This window comes from Panthera leo, chromosome C2 (genome assembly GCF_018350215.1).
Source record: "Panthera leo isolate Ple1 chromosome C2, P.leo_Ple1_pat1.1, whole genome shotgun sequence".
NCBI classification, from domain to species: domain Eukaryota; kingdom Metazoa; phylum Chordata; class Mammalia; order Carnivora; family Felidae; genus Panthera; species Panthera leo.
In genome coordinates, this window is record NC_056687.1 from 40,418,921 (window position 1) to 40,442,722 (window position 23,802).

Sequence of the window (23,802 nt, forward strand, 5' to 3'; positions counted from 1 at the left end):
TTTACCAGTTTTTCCACTAATGATTTTTCTGTTCCAGAATGTTATTTCTGGATCTCACGTTGTATTTAGTTGTTATTTACCTTAATCTCTTCCAGTGAATAATAACTAGTTCTTCAGCTTTCCCTTGTCTTTCATGACCTTAACACTTTTGAAGGGTACTGATTAGTTTTATATAAAGCATCCCTCAATTTGGGTTTGTCTGATGATTTTTCATGACTGGAACGAGGTTAGGCATTTTTGGCAAAAGTACTACAAAAATGCCATTGTGTCTTTCTTGATGTGCCATATCAAGAGATTTATGATAATGATATGTTGTATTAGTTACTGATGATATTTACTTTGATGATTTGGTTAAGTGTGTGTGGGGTTTCTGTACCCTTAAGTTACAGTCTTTCTATTTTTAGTTTGTAAATGTCTTGGGGGAGATAATTTGAGACTGCAAATCCTGCATCTCCTTAAACTTTTACTCTCGAATATTAGCATTGATCCATGGATCTTGTCTGTAGCATCCATTACTGTGTATTTGCCTAATGCTGATTCTCTATGTCTCTCTTTTCTTCTGTGTTTAGTAATTGGGATTTTATGGCGAGGAAGAGCTGTCTCATCTCTAACATTTATTTATTTGGTTATTTGTATCACTGTGGACTCCTGGATATTTATCTTGTTCCCTGGACTAAAGTCAGTACTATCATTTATTTTGTTGCTTAAATTGTTCCAGCTTTAGCGGTTAAGAGCTCCTTCAGGTTGGCTCCTGTGTTCTTATACCCCATCATTTTTGCAGCCTTCCCTTACTTTCTGGCACCACAAAATGTTCTAGTCTCATCTTGTGTTTTCTCTGCTCCAGGCCTACTGGAGGAGGCCTCGAGAAGTCCAAGTTTCTTTTATTGGAGAATAGTGTTTAGAAACCAAGATTTGTGCCTTAAGTATATATATATTGCTCCTGGGGTGTTACTTCTCCTATGCTCTCTCAGTGGGCAGAGAGAGCTAGGAGATATTTATACATATGTAGTAGTTATTATTATAACATGAACAACATAATTATATTGAAAGGGGTGGAGAAAAGACTAACTTAATGTCTATTATAATGTTTAGGTATTTATAAAATTAGCAAATTTATTCAATGCATATATTGCATATGAATTTTAGGGGGACATATGTCAGTCTGTAGCAATTTGGATGCTGTATCTTAATGTTCTTAAATAATTAATGTAATTTAACTTAATAGGTTTACAATAAATCTGTGTTTTGACAGTTTTGCTAGAGAAAGAATCTGTGCTCTCTGTGCTCATTCTCACAATAATTTGCCTTGGTTAATTATTATAATATTATTAGTTAATGATAATATATACTATATCCCTTTTAGATCAGGGTATATGCTCCTGTAAATGGGAATGCTGACAAAGTGCTGTGGGATCATTGCACTATTCCAGCATCTTTCTTTGGCAGTAGTTCTGCCCTTCTCTTCAACTCCCCTTATATCACGGCATGCTTTTGGCCTTCGCTGTAACTTCTTTCAGCAATGTTCATATAGTTTCTATAAATTATAGTAAATTGCATTGCAGTAAGTTTGTTATGCCCTTCAAAATGAAAGAAAAAAAAGGGGGAGGGTTTACCAATCCCTAATGGACTATTGATCTCGATCCTTAGACCATTTTCTTGAAGAATTTAGAACTATAGCAGATGTTGATGTTAGTAATTCAGGTAAATTTTACTTTGTTTGCAGCAACTGCAACATAATTGTGGCCGTTATGTTAAGAGTGTTACTTATTAGAATGCAAAAGAAAAAGAAAAATGGAAGATGTGTTGCTTGCTACATTTCAACCTGGTAGAACACATTCAGATTATGATGTCATGGTATCTGGTCTCATTAGTTGAGTGCTTATGATAGCACAGGAGAAAAATTTCAAATAAAAGGGCTATGTAATGTATGGTTTCACATATTTTAAGGAAATATTTAAAAGAGAAATAGTGTGATAGTGTGTCTTAAAGTGTTATGTTAATGTTATACTGTATTAGTAGCATCTGGCATGATATTAAACAGTGTAAGAAGATATGTAGATTTCAGTTATTTTGTTTATATCCCTTCAAACATATTATGGCAACACTTCTAGTAGGTTTGATGTGTTACGTTTGGGCTTTTTTATTGTGTTAGGTTTGGGCTCAGCTAGATCAGGCAGTATATTAGATATCAGTAGCTGAATATTGGTAAACAAGGGAAGCTATAATAAGAATAGAAGCTGACAAAATAGAAATCTTCTAAGGAGATAAACTTACCTCATATGGTTATAAGTAGATATGGATTAGGGCAAACTGTTTGGGATGGAGGACAGGAAAACATGAGACTGTCAGGTGCCTATATTTTACGTGGTATCAGAATGGTGTTATGCTGGTCAGAGGCAACTGGGTGGCTCAGTCGGTTGAGTTTCCGACTTCAGCTCAGGTCATGATCTCACGGCTTGTGAATTCGAACCCCACATCAGGCTCTGTGCAGACAGCTCAGAGCCTGAAGCCTGCTTCGGATTCTGTTTCCCTCTCTCTCTGCCCCTCCCCTGCTTACACTCTATCACTCGAAAATAAACATTAAAAAAAAAAAAAAGAATGGTGTTATGGTGGCCGAAAAGAGTTTATAAAGCTGGTCAAATATGCTAGTGAAGAGAAATTTTGGAGGCAGGGAATGACAGTCTATCCACCTTTTTTTTTTTTTTTTTTTGGCCTGTAGTGGTTTAGAAAAGTGTCCTATTTGGGGTCATCATAGTTAGTAATAGTTTTTACTTCCCAGCTAACTTTCTGGTATTGCAATTTGGAATTGTCAGTCAACCACGAAGGGTCTAAAATTTTATCTAGGTTTAGTGTGTCGCAGTTTCACAGATGCTGGCAGAAAACATGAAAAGCCTGGGTCAGAGATAATGGACTTGATTATTCATGGTACAGCAAGCTGCATGAGCTTCATGCTCAGGTTGGTTCCCCTTGCCCCTCAAGTCTCATAAAGGTAAGTGACAAAGGTGGATCCTGCACTCACAGTGGGTTTTCATCATAGTTGAGGAAACCCAAGCTTAGGGAACCCTAATATTTTATAGTGGTCTACAAGTGTATCTGCCTGGCCCTTGCTCCAGAGGGAGAGAACATCATAATTATGCTAAATAGTAAACAGGCTCTGGAGGGAGACATCATCTCTGTTTTTCAAGGCTATTGCCTATGAATATCTTTGAAAAGATGAAGGCAGTTGAGCCTTTTTAAATTTTTTAAAAAAGTCTTTTTAATGTTTATTTATTTTTGAGAGAGAGACAGAGACAGACAGAGTGTGAGCAGGGAAGGGGCAGAGAGAGGGAGACACAGAATTGGAAGCAGGCTCCAGGCTCTGAGCTGTCAGCACAGAGCCTGATGCAGGGCTCAAACTCATGGACTATGAGATCATGACCTGAGCTGAAGTTCAACGTTTAACCGACTGAGTTAAAGGCACCCCAGTTTTTTTTTAAAACAAAAAAAACAAAAAAACTGTGGAAATACAAAAGACCCATGGAAAATTATCTCCCAACAGGAAGTGATGAGTGTGAAAAGTCTTTGAGCTCTGAGTGTTCTCTTGGCTTTTGTACTCTGTTCTATTTTTTCCAGCTTTTAAACCAGGAGTTGGCAAACTTTCTCTGTAGTGGGGCAGAAATTAAATATTTTAGGCTTTGTGAACCATATGATTTCTGTCATAACTACATAACTGGTTGTTATAGCAGGAAAGCAGCCATAGATAGTATGTAAATGGATGAATCTGGTTATGTTCCAGTAAAGCTCTGTGGACATTAAAATTTGAATTTCATTTGATTTTCAGAAATCACAAAATATTTTTTCAACCATTTGAAAATGTAACATCTCATTCTTAGCTGTGGGTCATACAAAAATAGGTGGCAGGTCATATTTGGCCTGTAGGCCATAGTTTGCCAACCTGGTTTATATGATGAATTTTTAAAATATAATATATTGTTTTAATATAGCAGTCTTGCATATGAGAAATCATAATTAACATTTCATAGCAATTGATAGTTCTAAAATGCTTTCTCATAAATTATTCTAATCTGCAAGATAAGCATTATTATCTCTATTTTATGGTGAGGAAACTAATGCATAGAGAAGGAAATGACCTGTCTAAATTCATAAAGCTCTTGTACGTACACCTTAAACTTTCAGAATCAGAGTGTCATGCCACTATATCTTTAATACTCATTAGTGCCAGAATGTTTAGAGTGTAGTCTTTATTATTTTTTTTATTTAATTTTAATTAATTGATTAATTTTTTATTTTAGAGAGAGAGAGCATGAGCAGGGCAGAGGGGCAGAGGGAGAGAGAGAGAATCTTAAGCAGGCTCAATACTCCACATGGAGCCCGACGCATGGCTTGATCCCATGACTCTTGAGATTTTGACCTGAGCCAGAATCAAGAGTTAGACTCAACTGACAGAGCCACCCAGACACCCCTAGAGTTTAGTCTTTAATAAATCGTAATGATAATAATTATGCTCATTTCTAATTTTTTATTACCGTATTGTATTGTCTAGCTACTTTAATATTTGATAATTGATGTTTTGATAAAGGCTGGATATGGGAGGTGAAGGTCTTTGTTATGTTTGTTACAATTTGTTAAAGATGTGGCAGTTAGACTGTAATTATTCATATTCTATATTTCTTTTCCACATTTTCAAAGATAATAGTTATTTCATTTTCAGATATACATTATGAAAATAATGTTTTGTCCTTAAGTCACTTGTATTAATGCTGAACTAAATTTTTAATTTATCTAGTAGTATCAAAATTTTTAAACTCGAGATGTTGCGAGCATTTTCTATAATAATGTACTTTTTGGATTGCTTCCCTGTCAGGTGGTTGAAGATTATGCTGGAAGATGGCAGGTCCCTTTGCCACAGCTTCAGGTTCTTCAGACTGCACTTTGCTGTTTCACATCAGCCAGTGCATCATTCCCAGATGAATGTGAGCACGTACAGTATGTTTTGAGTAGCCTTGCTTTGTAAGTACTCTTTGCATCTTATGGAAGTATTATTTTTCTTGACATATTTGGGAATTGGGTTTTGATTATTTTCTCTGTGGAAGGAGCCTTTCCTAAAGTCTTCCCTCAAAAAGAAATTTCTAAAATCTTGGACTATAACAACAACAACAAAAAATTCTATTTCTTCATTTAAGTACTTAGGTTTAATATTGAACATTTAACCACAATTTTAGTTTTAGAGCTAGTTGGAATTGTTTCATACATTCTTATGGTCACTACCATCTCTTTCCTTTTTAATTCCCTAGCTCTAATGGTAAGTCCCAGAATACAGCAATTGAGGCCATCATACTTAGCAGAGGGACCTTAAATCAGGTCAGAAGGAGGTTAGGAAGCTTCTGGTTTTTAAAAATACTTGTAGAGGAATTCAAGTTAAAGATCACAAACTGAGCACTTACATTTATTCTTTTTGCCCTTCTAGATCCTACTAAAATTATAGTAAAGATGTAAAAGAGAGAAATACAGTGAAAAGAAAGTAGAGAAGAGCCATCAGTGAATGAAAGATTTCAAAAATTTTCTTGGGGAGAGAAAACAGAAGAGTGAATGGTCATTGAAACATGACAGAGCAAGTCACAACGTAACTTGCTTTTTGTTTTGCGCATGTGTACGTGCGCCTCAAATCACACATCACAATGTGTTATGAAATCATTTATCAACATTATAAATAAAATAGAAAATATCAGATGTCTTGTAGGATAAGTATCATTTAGTGGAATTCTTGTTGTTTTATATATTTTAATCTATGTATACTTGATTATTTGTAAAACATTTTTAAAAACTGTGGGTAGCAGTTGACACAGAATTATACTCTGCTTTATAAGATAGGAGGTCTAGTTTGTCCTGCCTCCCTCCTCCCTGAATCCTAGAGAGGTGTAGAATTTGAATATGCCAGGCATGAAATAGAGAGTAGGGAATGGGATACTTGGGGAGAGTGTAGATAAAGGAGTTAATTGAAGTTTTTCCATTTAGGCCAATCACCAGGCCTTAGGGCCAAGTTGGGGTGGGGAAAGAGTTGCTATTTTTTTCTTTTCTCTAAAGAAATTAAATGACTTTGGACCAATGATCTTTGCATTCTGGCAGCTAAAGTTTCCTCTTTGAGACAGCTAGCTAGTCACTTAATTACCCTAAAGAAAAACTCATCAGTCATCAAAGTCTAGACATGCTTATAGAGCTCCCAATTAATCTGCATATGGCCTTATTCTTAAAAATTGATGGGTATTCAGGAGTCATCAGACGGTTGAGGAATGCCTTTAACATGAAAAAAATACAATGAAAAACTTTAAAAAAATTTGGAAGAAATAGTGTTAATGTAAAAACAAAAAATTAAGAGAAATATAAAATCTGTAATGTGTATTTTCAGAGAGAGTTGAGATGATATGTGTAACGTTAAAACATCAACACATCATGCTGTGAGAATGGAATAATGAGAAACCAAAAATGAGTTTTTGGAAATTAAGAAAATATGATGATGGCTAAAATGTAAAGTTCTGTAGGAAATTTGGAAAGTAATGTTGGAAGAAATAATCCAGAATGTAAAATAGAGTCAAAGAGAAGGAATGTGTCAGAGAAAAAAAAATGATATGGTACCTTTATATTGGAGGTTTATTATCCTAACTAGTTGGAGTTTGAGAAAAAGAACTTACAGACGATACATTGGAGGAAAAATTTAAAGACAAACTAAAAGAATTTCCCAGAACTGAAAGTCATGAACTTCTAGACTGAAAGAACTCAAGAAGTGCTCACACAGTGAATATAAAAAATTCTCCACCAAATACATCATTTTGTGATTTCAGAATACCAAGAATGAAAAAACAGATTTGAACACCTTGTAGAGGAAAAACTAGGTCACATGCAAAGGAACAAACATCAACTTGGTATTGGTCTTCATTAACTAACAGTGGGTGGTAGAATATAATGAATCAGTGTCTTGAAAGATTTGAGGAGAAATTATTTTCAATGTAGAATTTTGTACTCATCCAAACTGTCAGTGAAGTGTGAGAGTTAGAGACAACATTTCCAGGCTTGTAAGGATGTAGAAGATTGACTTGTCTACATATCCTTTATTAAGAAGTTATTAGAAGATGTGCTCCAGAAAAATGACAGTGGATCTAAAAAATAATGGTTTTTACTTGAGATAGAGGGGTATAGGATCACTATTGAGTAGTAGGTCTTATAGATGTAAGACCTTCAGTAAAAATGGAGATTTGAGAATAACTTTGAGAATTTAGTACCATTTAAGGTAGTGGCAAAAGGCAAAGAACATAAAAGGGGAATTAGACACTCCAGGAAAATTAAAAATAATCTGAACAGAAAGAATACAGAATCATAGCAAACTACTTAGATAATGTACCGAGTGTTATTTAGTTTCCTTAATGTAAGTAATGCTTACTGACTTTGAACTTTTAGATAAAGTACAAAAATAATTACAGTTGCAGAACAGAAGGAAATTATTCAGCTTTCAATATAAGAATATTTGATGCAAGTTGTGAGTTGAAGTGAAGAATAAGAGCACTAAAAAATACCCTTCCTTTAATTCTCATTTTACAAAACAGAGTGTCAGTACCACATGAAACCGTAAATAAATGTTAAGTAGTTACAAAGATCAATAATAGAGGAAATAATAATAATAACTAATGGGAATGTAGAATTGGTTGTGTAAGGAGTTAAATTTTCTTCCACAGCAGGAAGTCAAGAAATAATATTTACAACTAGTAGGAAATACTGACAAATCTTATTATCATCATTGTTATTATCTTATTATCAACAGCAATTAAAAATTTTGCAAGTTGTTGTTCTGGAGCATTGGACTAGTGAGAGGACTTAACTCTTTCTGTACACTTAACATTTTTAAATCTTGTAGGTGTACTAATTTTATATATATTAACTATATGGGTTTTTTTTTTTGCTTTATATATGTATATATAAAATTTAAAAGAATGCATGTACATTGTGTTTCTTTAAAAGTTTATTTGTATATATTTAAATTTGGAGGTGGGAATGATGTGAGGTGATGAATATGTTAACCAGCTTGATTACAGTGATAATTCACTGTCTATATGTATATCAAAACATCAAGTTGCACACTTAAATACATACAATTTCTGTTTGTCAATTACACCCCAGTAAAGCTGAAAAAATTTTGGGGAGAAAGAGTTAGATTTATATAGATAACCTTGTATAGATTTTAAGAGCAATGCAGTGTCAAGAAAATTATATTATTAAAAAATATAGGGGCACCTGGGTGGCTCAATTGGTAAAGTGTCAAGACTCTTGATTTCCGCTCAGGTCATGATCTCACAGTTTTGTGAGATTGAGCCCTATGTCAGTCTCTGTGCTGACAGCGTGGAGCCTGCTTAGGATTCTCTCTCTCCCTCTCTCTCTCTGCCCCTACCCTGCTCGTGTGCTTGCTCTTTCTCTCTCTCTCAAAATAAACAAACACTTAAGAAAATATATTATTTTTATATTTATTTTATGATGCCCAAATGAATATGGGAGATGTATTAGGACTTTTTGATTATAGTTGACAAACTTAAGCTAGTTTAAGCAAAAAAAAGAAGGTCGTGGAGGGATTTAGTAGATGACAAAACCATGGAAAAGCAAGGACTAGAACTAGTCTCAGGATTTTCTGAATCCAGAGGGTAAAATGTCATCTAGAACTATTCTTTTCCTTTCTGTCTTCCCTCTTTTGTTCTCATTCACTTGGGCTGCTGACAGTTCTGGGATTAGGCATAGTTGATTAAGCAAGAGAGAAGAAACCCCCTCCCCCTGTTTGTAATTCTCAGAATAATTTTTGGGAGCTTGAGCTCAGCCAAGGTGATGTGCCCACTGCTTGGACTAATTGCTGTGTTTAGGACAGTGAGGAGTGAGAATGCTACATTGACAACCTGATCAGAACCATAGAAATGTTGGAGGGATGAGCAAGAAGTGAATCGAGGCAGTGTGAAGGAGAGCTGGCTAGGTAAACAAACATAACAGATGTCTGCTACAAAGAGTGTCGTTTTAAAAACTACCAAAACGGTTTTAGTTATTCTGTAATGATTTCTGAGGAAAATAAAATAAGTATTAAAAGAAATACATTATTTGTAAGAGGTGTTTTTCTTGTTTCAGTGCCTATTTGGATTTTTCCCCTCCTTTACCTATATAATGTGTGTTAACATTAGTGTTGTAATGGGAAATGCTTTTAAGGTTTTCAGAAGTACATTATTATTTTTTAAAATTTAACTCATTTGTTAGCTTCTGTTTCATTGCTTTCTAGCTTTTTTATTACTGCTAATGAAAAAAAATATTAATAAGCAGAAGCAAATCTTAGATGGACAGTGCTAGGTAAAAGAAAGCAAACTATCTTAACAAATTGTCAAAGAGTAATGTTCCTTATAAGGAAAACTTTCTGCATTATTTGAATTTAACAGAAAAGTTAATTGTATTTTTAATAACAGAAGAAAAATGAGGAAATAACAACATGGTGACTATTAAAAGAATAGCAAGTCTGTAACAGTGTTCTTTTTTTTTTTTAATGTTTTATTTATTTTTGAGAGAGAGAGACAGAGCATGAGTGGGGAGGGGCAGAGAGAGAGGGAGACAGAATCTGAATCAGGTTCCAGGCTCTGAGCTGTCAGCACAGAGTCTGACGTGGGGCTCCAGCTCGCACGCTGAGAGATCATGGCCTGAGCCGAAGTTGGATGTTTAACCAACTGAGCCACCCAGGTGCCCCTCTATTTTATTTAAAGAAATATGTAAACCAGAAAATTCTTCTAATAATTATTCCATAATTATTCATTTATTCTTTCTGTAAATCTCTGTGCTTGGTTCTAGGCTAAAATAGAAAATAAGATAAGTCCTTGATCTCAAAGACCTTACAGAACTGAAAAAAAAAAGAAAAAAATATATACTTTTTAAGTTTTTTTAACGTTTATTTATTTTTGATATGGAGACAGAGTGCGAGCAGGGGAAGGCCAGAGAGAGGGAGACAGAGAATCTGAAGCAGGCTCCAGGCTCCAAGCTGTCAGCACAGAGCCCAATGTGGGACTCGAACTCACAAACCGTGAGATCATGACCTGAGCCGAAGTCGGATGTTTAACCGACTGAGCCACCCAGGCACCCCTGGAACTAAAAAAATCTTAAACAAGCAGTCATAATATTATTATACAATAATTATGAAAGAATTACAGGGTACAATGAGAGATTATAACAGGGGACTTGACTTGGTCTGAGAAGCCAGGGAAAGTTTGCTGGGTGAACTAATACTTGAGCTGAGCTCTGAACAAATGATAGTAATAAATTAGACAATGGAGCAGAAGAGCCTCCCAGGGATGGCAAATAGAATGTTCAAGGTGACTGGACAGGATATCAGGATGTTTAATGGATTTCATTATAATTCATATCTGTTTGTTGAATTCTTATTTATGATATATATCATGTATTTAAAATTTTGTATTCACTAGACACACTAAAAAATTAGAGACAAGCTAAAGAATTAACAAGTAATATCTACAAGATTTTATTTTATGTGTGTGTGAGGCACACACACATACATATATATGAAATAAATGTTAAACATATAAATTACTATATTCCGTGTCCGTGCTCTCTGGTCTATATGTCCACCCTCATAAAAATCTGTTCCACTTTGTGAAGATGTGCCTTCTATAGACTGGGAGACTCTAAAAACTAGTTTTGTGAAGGTGTTCTTTACAGGAAGGAAAGTGGATTCTGTTTTTATTCATACCTGAGGTTTTTTGTTGTTGTTGTTGTTTTTTTTTTTTTTTAATTTTGTGGAAATGAATATAGTCCTATAGAGAATTGTCTTAAATTGACTGACTATGATTTTACCTAGGTTGATTCTTTTTGTAAGCTGCATTTTCTAAAGAAATGGTTTTGCTGCATGTATATGTATATGTTTGCACTAAAAAGGACCTCAGATAAAATCTCTTTTATACATAAGAAAATTGAGGCCTGAGAAGCCGAGGTGACTTGCTATTTTTTCCTCTTGTTTTACTGTTTTAGATTGATTAGACACTCATTCCTGTTTTACAGGTAGAACAAAGCCCAACACACTGAAACTAAGTGGATCTTCAGGCAGAGAACACTTTACTCGTTTCATATAAAATAAAAGCAGACTTTAATGCTGCCTTCCCAGCCTCCTTTTACCCCAACAGAAAGTAAATGTTCATAGACTTTAGCATTCCATGCAGGGTTCAGTGATGGACAGTATGTATTTGCCCGGCAGCCATTAGGTCCACAAAGATCCGTATGGTTCTCTGGAGAGGGAAGTAGTTCAGCTGGTAGCATTTATTATGTGTAGTGGCAAACACTACAAATGTATACCCTAATACGCCAAGTTGCCTGGGAGAGAAGACCAAAAGGCCTTTTCTTTGATGGAATTAAGTGGGTATAATCAGCATTTTATTTAGAGTGGCTAGACATTCATGTGTTAGGCCACACATGTGATGATAGATCAGTAACCCTTTTTGTTTATGTTGCCATAATGGACTGTCTTTCAATCACAGAATTTGTGCCTAATTTCGGTCTCTATTCAGCCAAGTTTTATTTGATTGTATTTATAACTTAGGTCTAGGCTTCAACTAACTTAGGAAATAGCCTAGAAATTAAAGGAAGAAAGGATAATTATAAAGGGCCATTTTTTGGGCAGGGCCAGGTCCCACAAAAGGTGTTTGTCTTAAAGGCCCCAATCCATGTATCCTTTCTCTGCAGCATATAGCACTTTCATTGCTTCTTGGCTTTTTAATTATTTTGATCATTACTTATTCAAAACCTTAATCACTTGTGGCAGTTAATTTCATTTATTTTATAGAGAAATCTAGGCTGTCTAGCCTGCTATTTCTTTGTTTCCTCTCTGTAAAAAAAAAAAAAAAAAAATGATTCCCAGGGCTCCTGACTGGCCCAGTTGGTAGAGTATGTGACCCTTGATCTCAAGGTTGTGAGTTCAAGTCCCACATTGGGCATGGAGCCTGCTTAAAAAAGTTAATTAAAAAAAAAAAAAAAAAAAAAAAAAAAAAGGAAATGGCTTCCTTTTCAAGGAAATTGGTGGTCTTAAAATAAATCCCATGCCAAATTCCCTGAACACTGCTTTGTTTTTCTTTACCATTACATTGGAATATTTTATTTTCAGGATTTGTTGTCAACATTAGACAGACCTGCATGCATTTGTTTATATTGGCCATGTTTAGAAACTCAGCATTTGATTGGGTGCTTATGCTCGTAGTGACTCGAATCTTTTTTCTTATAAATTTGGTCTTTATTGCTCCATTTGTTAATTTCGAGGTGAAGCAGTTGAGACTGCATTTTATTGGCATTAAATAGTCATTTTATTGGCAAAGAGATAGAGATTATTAACTGATACATTTGTGTTGGCAGAGATGAAATGTGATCAGGTGATGACATACTCTATGCCCATCCATGTTAGTAAATATCAGAATCTAGACATATATACATGCATAGTTTTATAAAATAGTATTTCCTTGCTTTTTTATTATAAATGAAGGAAAACTTGATAATTCTCTTGGTCAGTGTAGATATACAGAAACTAGAGAAAAAACAGTAGACTAAAAGCTGTTATTATTTCCACTGCTATTAGGAAGATTATTCTTTAGAAGAAGATGTGTATAGTCATTATGGTGTAAATACATGTTTGAATTTTTCTGAATTTTAATGTCATAATTTTGTGCTAAGCCAGATTCCTGAAAACTACAGATCTGAACCTCGTAACTTCTCCTTCCTTCCTCCCAGTAGCTTTGGTTCATAAAACTGGACCACAATGCCATACTGTCAGCTTTCATTGTGGAATAAAACAAGAAAAAGAAAAAAACAAAAACAAAACGAAATGCTTCTGAAATTGTTAAAAAGGTGACAAAATTTTGCTCATTGCTCCTTATACAGAAATCTTAAAAAATATTCCCTTACATGGACCTAACTTACATAAAGCAAATGTTAAGAAGCCTAAAGAGATAAATAGACAGCAATATAGGAATAGTAGGGAATTTAATACCCCATTTTCATCAATGGTTAGATCATGCAGACAAAAAAATAAGGAAACACTGGCCTTAAACAACACATTAGACCTGATGGACTAACCAGAGATATAGAGTATTCCATCCAAAAGTACATTCTTGTCAAGTGCACAGGATAGATCATTTATTATGCCACAAAAAAATGTTAATAAATTTAAGAAGATTGAAATAATATTAAGCATCTTTTCTGACCACAGTGGTATGAAAATAGAAATCAATTACAAGAAGAACAAAAGAAAAACTAAAGGTCAGTATCTCTGAGGAGCATAGATGCAAAAATACTCAACAAAATATTAGCAAACTAAATACAACAGCATATTGAAAGGATCATACACTAATCAAGTGGGATTTTTTTCCAGGGATGCAAGGATGGTTCAGCATTCACAAATCAATCAATGTGATACACTGCATTAACAAAGGATAAAAATCATATGATTCTCTCAATAGATGGAGAAAATCATTTAAGAAAATTTAACATCCATTTACGATAAAAAAAAAACAAAACCTCTCAACAAAGTAGATATAGAGGGAATGTATATCAACATCATAAAGGCCATATATGACAAACCCATAGCTAACTCATACTCAGTGGTGAAAAGCTGAAAGCTTTCCCTCTAAGAGCAGGAATAAGACAAGGATTCCCATTCTTGCCACTTTTATTCACATAGTAGTGGAAGTCCTAGCTAGAGCAATCATGGGGAGAAAAAAAGGAAAAGAAGAGAAGAAAAGAAAAGTCCTCCCAATCAGAAAAGAAGTAAAACTCTCTCTACTGGCAGATGACATGATATTACGTATAGGAAACTATAAAGATTCCACCAAGAAGCTATTAGAACTAACTTAAAAAGTCAATAAAGTTGCCAGATACAAAATCAATGTACAAAAATGTTGCATTTCTTTATGCTAATAATGAACTGTCAGAGAAATTAAGAAAGCAGTTCTATTTACAACTGTATCAAAAAGAATAAAATATCTAGAAATAAATTTCACCAAGGAGGTGAAAGACCTGTACTCTGAAAACTATATGGCATTATTGAAAGAAATTGAAGAAGACACAAATAAATGGAAAGATATTCAATGCTCATGGTTTAGAAGAATTAATGTTAAAATACCTATACCACCCAAAGCAATCTGCAGATTCAGTGCAATCTCTATCAAAAATCCAATAGCATTTTTCCCAGAAATAGAACAAAATAATTCATAAGATTTCAGTGGAACCATGAAAGATTCCAAATAGCTAAGGCAATCTTGACAAGGAAGAACAAAGCTGGAGGCATCATGTGACCTGATTTCAAACTATATTACAAAGCTGTAGTAATCAAAACAATATGGCATTGGCATAAAAACAGATGCATAGATTAATAGAGAATAGAGAGCCCAGAAATAAATCCATACATATATGGTCAGTTAATTTACTGGAGCCAAGAATATATATTGGGGAATGGACAGTCTCTTCAATAAATGGTGCTGGGAAAACTGGACAGCCACATGCAAAGGAATGGAACTGGACCACTGTCTTACACTGTACACAAAAATCAACTCAAAACAGATGAAAACTTGAACAATAAGACCTAAAACCAAAAACTCCTAGAAGAAAACCTAGATGATAAGCTCCATGACATCAGTCTTTGACACCAAAAGCAAAGGCAACAAAAGCACAATAAACAAGGGGCACTACATCAGACTAAAAAGCTTCTGCACAGCAAAAGAAGCCATCAACAAGATGAAAAAGCAGCCTACCAGATAGGAGAAAATATTTGCAAATCATGTAGCTGATGAGAGGGTTAATATCCCAAATATAAAAAGAACTCCTATAACTCAACAGGAAAAAAACAGTCTAATTAAAAAATGGGCAGAGGATCTGCATAGACATTTTCCCAAAGAAGACCTACAGTTGGCTAACAGGTACTTGAAAAGATGCTCAACATCACTAATCCTCAGGGAAATGCAAATCAAATGACCGTGAGTTATCACCTCACACCTGTCAGAGTGGCTATTATCAAAAATACAAGAGATAAAGTGTTGGCAAGGATGTGAGAAAACCCTGGTGCTCTGTTGGTGGGAATGTAAATTGTTATAGCCACAATGCAAAACAGTGTGGATCACTCTCAAAGAATTAAAAGTAGAACTACTGTATGATTCAATAATTCTTCTGAGTATTTATCCAAAGAAAACAAACCTACTAACTTGAAAAGATCGGTACCCCTATATTCATTGTAGTATATTTACAGTAGCCAAGAAGGAACCTCAGTGCCCATTAATGGATGGATGGGTAAAGAAAATGTGAGATATATACATATATAAATGTACCACAAAACAGAAGGTGTCGTGTTATTTGTGACAACATGGATGGACCTTGAAGGCATTATGTTTAAGTGAAAGAAGTTAGAAAAAGACAAATATCATATGATCTCATTTATATGTGGAATTTAAAACAAAACAAATCCTAACCCATAGATACAGAGAACAGGTTGGTGGTTGTCATAGGTGGGCATTGGGGGTTGGGCCAAGTTGATGAAGATGGTCAAAAGGTACAAACTGTGCTGACAGCTCAGAGCCTGGAGCCTGCTTTGGATTCTGTATCTCCCTTTCTCTCTCTGCCCCTCCCCCCACTCATGCTCTGTCTCTCTCTGTCTCCAAAATAAAACACTAAAAAAATTTTTTTTATATAAATAGATCATTGGAATGTAATGTACAGCATGGTGACTGTAATTAATAATGTATATTTGAAAGTTACTAAGAGTGTACACCTTGAATGTTCACAAGAAAAAAAATTGTGACCATGTGTGGTTATGAATGTTAATTAGACTTGTGGTGGTGGTCATTTTGTAATATATACAAATATCATATTATATTGTATACCTGAAACTAAGGCAATGTTATATGTCAATTATATCTCAGTAGCAAAACTTTCCCCAGGATCCAGTTACCAAGACAAATATATGTTTTTTAATATTTAATAATATTGTAAATATGTGACTTCTATTGGCTCTAGGCTATTATAGTTTTCTCAAGCTACGATATACTGAATAAGTTTTCCATTCTAATTCTGTAACAGGGTTAGGGGGATAGAAAATAATTTCTTGCTCATCTTGTAGGGAATAGTCCTCAAATGCATATTTGTTTCCTTTTTTTACTTTTTTTTTTTTTTTACCTTCTTTTTGATTAGTATAATATAGGTCGTTTCAATCAAGATCGAGTTAGGGAAATGTAAGTCATGCTAGATAATTTAGTAGAAGGAATGTAACTTCTAGTACCACTTAAAATGTTTTTAGAAGATCTGAGGAATAGATGAGGAGAGGATGGTGAACCCAAACTTGGTTATAGCAACCCAGGTTGCTATTAGCCCTAGAAATGGAAGGACAAGGGAAGAAGGAGGTATTATTAGAGTCCAGAGACTAAAGATGGTTGATAAGGGGAAGAACCACTGACCTGTATGAGAGGGGACCTTGGAAGAGATGTAATTACTGCTGAAAATGACCCAGAAGAAGAAGGGCAGGGGATAAAGACTTCTCAATGTTGCCTTTCACCTGTCTTTCATTTTGCCACCATTTCCCCTCTTTGGCCAAACCTAACTAGAAGCCAATTAGCTAATTAGAAGCTAATTAGCTTCTGTGTAAGTGACAGAGACCTGTTTTTGAAAAAAAAAAAAAAAATCAAAAACAAAAACACCTGATTATTGAATTGTAGGTTAACAGGGTTTTTTCCCCCTTCCTCAGTACTTTAAAGATGTCCATCCCCTGTTTTCTGGTTTGCTCCCTCCCCACCCCTGATCTTATTTTTGTGGCCCTGTATCTAATGTGCCCTTTTGGGAGGCTGCCTTTAAGAATTTCCTTTTATTGGGGTACCTGAGTGGCTCAGTAGGTTGGGCATCCCACTTCGGCTCAGGCCATGATCTCATGGTTTGTGAGTTCAAACCCTGGTTTGGGCCCGCTTCGGATCCTCTGTCCCCATCTCTTTCTGCCCCTCCCCTGCCTATGCTCTCTTTCCCAAAAAATGAATCAACAGTTAAAAAAAAAAAAAAGAATTTCCTTTTATCACCTTTTTGCCCCCTTTTTTTGTAATTTAAGTTTTGACTAGGTAATACATGTTTATGGTTCAAAATTCAAAAAGTATGGTGGATATACAAAAAGTATGGTGATATATTTTGCAATTTGTGTTTCCATTTCTATAGGCAATCAATGTAATTATTTTTTTGGGTTGCCTTACAAAAGATATTTTATGCATATACAAGAAAAAAATTGATTACCTTTTCCTCCATTTTACAAAAATTTTAGTATAGTACATACACTGTTCTGTACTTCCTTTTTTCACTTGGATATCTTTCCCCATTAACATAGAAAGGGCTTCATCAGCCATTAAAGTGGCTGCAGAGCATTTCAGTCTTACGGATATATAAAAATTTAATTTAATTAACCAATACTCTACAATGGGTATTTACTTTTTGTTCCAATCTATTACCGTTATCAACAACACTTTAATGAAATGCCATGTAAGAGTGGTCCTTGGAATATGTACAAGGATATACATACATATTTTTAATGTAGGTTTGTTGGCTTATTTATTTATTTATTTATTTATTTAGAGAGAACAAGTGGGGGAGGGGCAGAGAGCAACTCCCAAGCAGGCTCCACACTTGTCAGTGCAGAGCTCAACTCAGGGCTTGAACTTAGGAACCATGAGATCATGATCTGAGCTAAAATCAACAGACACTTAACAAACCGAGCCACCCAGCAACCTTGTACAAGGATATTTGTATACTGTAGATGTATCTTAGGAGAATTGCTAGATAAATGAATTTGACATTTGTTATTTTGGTAGATAAGTTTCTTCTGTAAAGGTTGATCCAATTTACAATACTGCCAGCAGTGTAAGAGTACCTGTTTGCCTACACCTTTGTCAATACTTGTGTTTTTTAAAAAAATTATTGACAATTTTCAAACCTATTCAAAAGTAGAAGGAATATTATAATGAACTGCCCTTACCTATCATCAGCTCCAATAATTATCAACATATCATCAATCTTGTTTTGTCTATACATCCTCACTCCTTATCCATTTCTAGTTCTCTTTTTAGAAATTTATTATTGTTTAGTTTTTTGAGAGAGAGCACCCTGTGCGAGTGGGGGAGGGGCATTTAAATGTTCATTTATTTTGAGAGAGAGAGCATGAGCAGGGGTGGGGCAGAGAGAGAGGGAGAGACACAATCTCAAACAGGATCTGTGCTGTCAATGCAGAGCCTAACATAGGGCTCGATCTCACAAACCGTGAGATCATGACCTGAGCCAAAATCCAGAGTTGGGTGCTTAACTGATTGAGACACCCAGGTGCCCTAGTTCTCTTTTTTTTAATTAATAGCTTTATTGGGGTATAATTTTCATATTATTGAATTCATGCTTTGTAAGTGTTTAATTGATAACGTTTAGTAAATTTAGAGTTGTGCATCTGTCATCACAGCCTAGTTTTACATTATCATCGTACCAGAAAGCTTCCCCCCCCCCCCCCCCCCCCCGTGTTCATTTTCGGTCAATTCCCAGTCCCTCCTCAGCCCAAGGCAACCCCTGATCTATTTTGTATCTCAATAGAGTTGTTATTTCTGGACATTTCATACAAACAATATGACACAATGTGTAAACTTTTACATATGATTTCTTTCATGTAGAGTAATGTTTTTGGGGTTCATCCATGTTGTGGCACTTATGAGTAGATCATTCCTTTTTATCCTGAATAGTATTCCATTGTATGGGTATATAGTACATTTTGTTTATGTGTTCGGCAATTGATGGATATTTAGACTGTTTCCAGTTTTGGGCCATGAATATTTGTGTATAAATCTTGTGTGGACAGATGTTTTTATTTCTCTTGAGTAGCTACCTAGGAATAGAATTGCTAGATGTTATAAGTTATAGTTAACATTTTTTAACCTAGAACTGCTGAACTGTGTCCAAAGTGACTCTACCATTTGAAATTCTAACAAGCTGTCTAAGGGGCTTTCCGCTGCTCCACATCTTCATTAAGATTATTATTTAGTATTTGTTTTCATTACTATTTTATTTTTCATAATAACCATTCTAGTAACTGTATGGTGGTATCTCAGTTTGGTTTTAATTTGCATTTCCTCAGTGCTGTTGATGGCAGCCATCTTTTTGTGTACTTACTTGCTATTGGATATCTTCTTTGGCAAAGTGTCTAGTCTTTAAATCTTCTGCCCACTTGTTAGTTGGTTTGTTTGCCTTATTCAGTTGTAAGACTTTTTTATATATTCTGTTTATACATTCTTTATCAGATAAGTGATTAGTAAATACTTCCTCCCATTCTGTGGCCTGTCTTTCCATTTTCTTATTGGTATCTTTTGAAGTTTATTCCTGGTTTTAAGAAATTTGATTGTAATTTGCTTTGTGTAGTTTCCCTCATGTTTCTTTTTTTTTTTTTTTTTAATGTTTTTTAATTTATTTTTGAGAGAGAGAGAGAGAGAACATGCACACACACACATAAGCAGGGGAGGGGCAGAGAGAGCGAGGAAGATATAGAAACTGAATCAGGCTCCAGGCTCTCAGTTGTCAGCACAGAGCCTGACATGGGGCTCAAACCCATAAACCAGGAGATCATGACCTGAGTGGAAGTCGGACACTCAACTGACTGAGCCACCCAGAAGCCCCTCATGTTTCTTGATCTTATGCTTCTTGGATCTTTGGGTTTATAATTTTTTTAAAATTTTTTAATGTTTATTTTTCACAAAGAGAGACAGAGCATGAGCGGGGGAGGGGCAGAGAGAGAGAGGGAGACAAAGAATCCAAAGCAGGCTCCAGGCTCTGAGCTGTCAGCACAGAGCCTGATGCAGGGCTCCAACCCATGAACTGGGAGATCATGACCTGAGCCAAAGTTGGACGCTTATCCAACTGAGCCACTCAGGCACCCCTGGGTTTATAATTTTAACCAAAATTGGGAAATTCCTTAAAAAATTATTTTATGTTTTCAAAGATTTTTATTTTTAAGTAATCTCTATACCCAATATGAGGCTTGAACTCACAACCCCAAGATCAAAAGTTGCATGCTTTACTAACTTAGCCAGCCAGGTGCCCCTCAAAAATTATTTCAGAAACCACCATTATGTTTTCTTAAGGGATGACATTTGAAGAGAATCCACAGTGGACCCACTGTTTACTGATGGTTCATTTTTTCATCTTACATACTGTAGTTTTTGATCTATAAAAGTTTTATTTAGGTCTTTTTTTTTTTTTTTTTTAAGTAGACTACACGCCCAGCACAGAGCCCAGTGAACTCACAATCCTGAAATGAAGACCTGAGTTGAGATCAAGAGTCAGGCGCCTAACCAACCGAGTCACCCAGGAACCCCAATTTGGGTCTTTTATATACTTTTTTAACCTGATATGGTTATTCTTTACCTTAGAAGTTGGCAAACTATGGCCTATGGGTCAAATGCTGCTCCTCCCCACCCCCCTTTTAAATATGGCTTCCAAGCTAAGAATAGTATGCATTTTTAAATAGTGGTGTTAAAAATGTGACAGAGATCTTATGTGGCCTCCCAAACCTAAAATAGTATCTGGTAACCCAGCCTCCAACCTAATCATAATCTAACAGTAGAGGAATTTAAAGCTGGTGGTGCACTGAAGGTCATGATAGCAACAACATAACACAAACCCACTTAATTGATGACTAGATTTACTTAAATTTCCCTAGTAAAGGCGTAACAGAAGAAAAGGCATGGCTATCCCAGGCATAAATACTATTAACATCAGTCTTTGCTGTTGTATATCATGAAGTCTAGCTTTTAGCTGAAAATTATAGACACGTTAAAAAAAAAAGCAAGGAAAAAAATGTACTATCAAAAGACAAATCAATTAGAAGAACTAAATTCATATATAAAAGTTGTAGTGGAAAAGGTGGGTAACATGGTTAAACATATTGAGAATTTCAGCAGAGAGATGGGACACTTCAAGAAGATTGAATGGAAATGTTGGAAATTAAAAAAAACATAGTACTAGATGAAGAATGCCTTTGTTGGGCACATAAGTAGAGTTGACACAGTTGAGGAAAGAATGAATGAACTTGAATGTAAGTCAGTAGAAGTTACCCAGACTAAAAGTAAAAGAGAAAAATACACGAAAACAGAGCATTTAAGACCTTTGGGGAAATGTGAAACTGTATAATATATGTCTACTAGAATCCCAGGAGAAGAAAACTGAGGCTGAAGAAATACTGATAAAGTGACAGCCATGAATTTTCAAATCTAATGAAAGACATCCAACCAGAGATCCAGGAAACTCAGAGAACAACAAGTAGGATAATTTCAAACACTTACACACTGACCTGCCATCTAGATCACCTAGATGTATCACATTCAAACTCTGAAAATCAGAGAGGAAATTTTGAAGGCTACCAGAGTCAAAAGGCATTAACCTAAATTAGAAGACTAAAGATAAGAAATAGAGCAGAAATCTCAGAAACTAAGCCTGTCAGAACACAGTGAAGTGACATTTTTAAAGTGCTTAAAGAAAACAAAACAAAATAAACCCTCTCTAATCAAGAAGGAAAATTAAAAATGTTTTCAGGGGGGCTCCTGGATGGCTCAGTCTGTTAAGCATCTGACTCTTGATTTCAGCTCAGGTCATGATCTCACGGTTCTTGAGATGGAGTTCTGCATCGAGCTATGTGCTGACAGCTCAGAGCCTGCTAGGGATTCTGTCTCTCCCTTTCTGCCCCTCCCCTGCTTGTGCTCACTCTCTCTTTCTCTACAAATAAACATTAAAAAATAAAGATGTTTTCAGGGAAACAAAAGCTGAAAGAATTCATTCTCAGAAGACCTGAACTACAAAAGGTATAGTACAAATAGGATGCCAGACAGAAAATCTACCCAAAGAAACGAAGAGAGCTGGAAATGATAAAAACTGAAGATAAATATAAAATTGAATTTTTCTTATTTTTAATCACTGTGAAACATAACTGTCTAAAGCAGAGGTTGGCAAACACTGTTCTAAAGGGCCAGGTATTTTTAGACCTACAGGCTATAGAGTGGTTTAACTATGCAACTGTGCTCTTGTAGCACTGAGGTAGCCATAGACAATACATAAATAACTGCATGTGGCTGTGTCTCAATAAAACTTTTACAAAAACTGGCAGCCAGCCTTTGGGCCGTATTTTCCAAATGCCGAGACTAAAGCAAGTACAGTAAAACCTTAGCTTGTGGGCATAATTTGTTCTGGAAACATGCTTGTAATCCAAAGCACTTGTATATCAAAGCAAATTTCCCCATAATAATGGAAACTCAGATGATTCATTCCACAACCCCAATATATTCATATAAAAATGATTATAATACTGTAATATAAAACAATAAAGAAAATACAAAATATAAAGAAAAATAAATTAACCTGTATTTACCTTCGAAAGCCTTCGTGGCTGGTGTGAGGGAGACAGAGAGGAGGCTTATTGTGTAGGACGACTTTCACTATCACTAATGGAATCACTGCTATTTATTGGCTCAGTGGAATCTTTTTCTGCCTGGGGGCCATTGGGTACACTCACATGGATGTTGACTATGGTACAGTATTAATAAACTCTTGTCATATACTGTATTTAATGTAACTGGCAATAAGGCAGCAGAGGAAAGGGTCTATATCTGCAGGCAGCCTGACCTAGAATGAAGCAAAGCATTCCTAAGCTTACTCATGTATGGAAAAGCAAAGGACTGTCCATAGGTACTTCAAAGTGACAAAAAATACACTAGCGCCAGTTGTGGGCACCTTCCAGTGCTCTGAAAAATCAGATTTCTGCCAGACACCACAGCCTGAGACTAAGCATCTGAGCATGGGAGACAATCACCCACAATCCCACAGCGAGAGAGAGAATCATTGGCTTATTGTGTGACATTCAGCGTCATGTACTACTCGTACTACTCGTATTGCAAGACATCGCTCATTTATCAAGTTAAAATTTATTAGAAATGTTTGCTTGTCATGTAGAACACTCACAGAACAAGTTACTTGCAATCCAAGCTTTTACTATATTGTAGTGAAATGTTGGTTTAAAGTGAAAATGAATGACAAGAATACCACAAAGATTATTATAGTAAACCTAAAGCAGCATAATATTTGAAGGTATGCTGGGACTTCTTAAAGATATATATTGTAAATCCTAGGGTAACCACCAAAAACATTGAATACAGAGCTGGCCATATTAAGCCTAAGTAGAGATAAAATAGAATCATAAAATTATTTAGTCCAAAAACAGGTAGAAGAAGAGGTCAAGGGCAACAATGAACCAGAGAGAACAATAGAAAACAGTTTATTAAGGGGCACCTGGGTGGCTCAGTTGTTTAAGCATCCCACTCTTGATTTCAGCTCAGGTCACGATCCGTGGATTGTGAGATTGAGCCCCGTGTCAGACTCTGAGCTGACAGCACAGAGCCCGTTTGGGATTTTGTCTCTTTGTCTCTCTCTCAAAAAAAAAAAAAAAAGAAAAAAAAAAGAAAAAAGAAACTAAAAAACACCCAAAAAAACACAACTATTAAGAGAGTAGGTCCTAATCTAAGCACATCAAAAATTATATTACATGTAAATAATCTAAGCCTATTAAAAACAATGGTTGGTTGGATAGAAAAAACAAGATCCGCTAACAGGTATATATATCCATACCCCTATGTCCTTTTTTATGTGAACAGATACATACTTTACTTTTTTTTTAAACTTAGTATTATATCTTAGAGATTCCTC

At 35.3% G+C, this 23,802-nt stretch overlaps 1 protein-coding gene across 2 annotated transcripts in view; it reads left to right on the forward strand.

Annotated features, from left to right (window-relative positions):
* The window catches only part of ZNF654 (zinc finger protein 654), a 94,054-nt gene that overhangs the window by 24,776 nt on the left and 45,476 nt on the right, over positions 1–23,802 (forward strand). For both annotated transcript variants that reach the window (XM_042955325.1, XM_042955324.1), the window contains exon 2: positions 4,865–5,010. In XM_042955325.1, the coding sequence (XP_042811259.1) occupies positions 4,865–5,010 (146 nt within the window). The remainder of the gene's footprint in view (positions 1–4,864; positions 5,011–23,802) is intronic.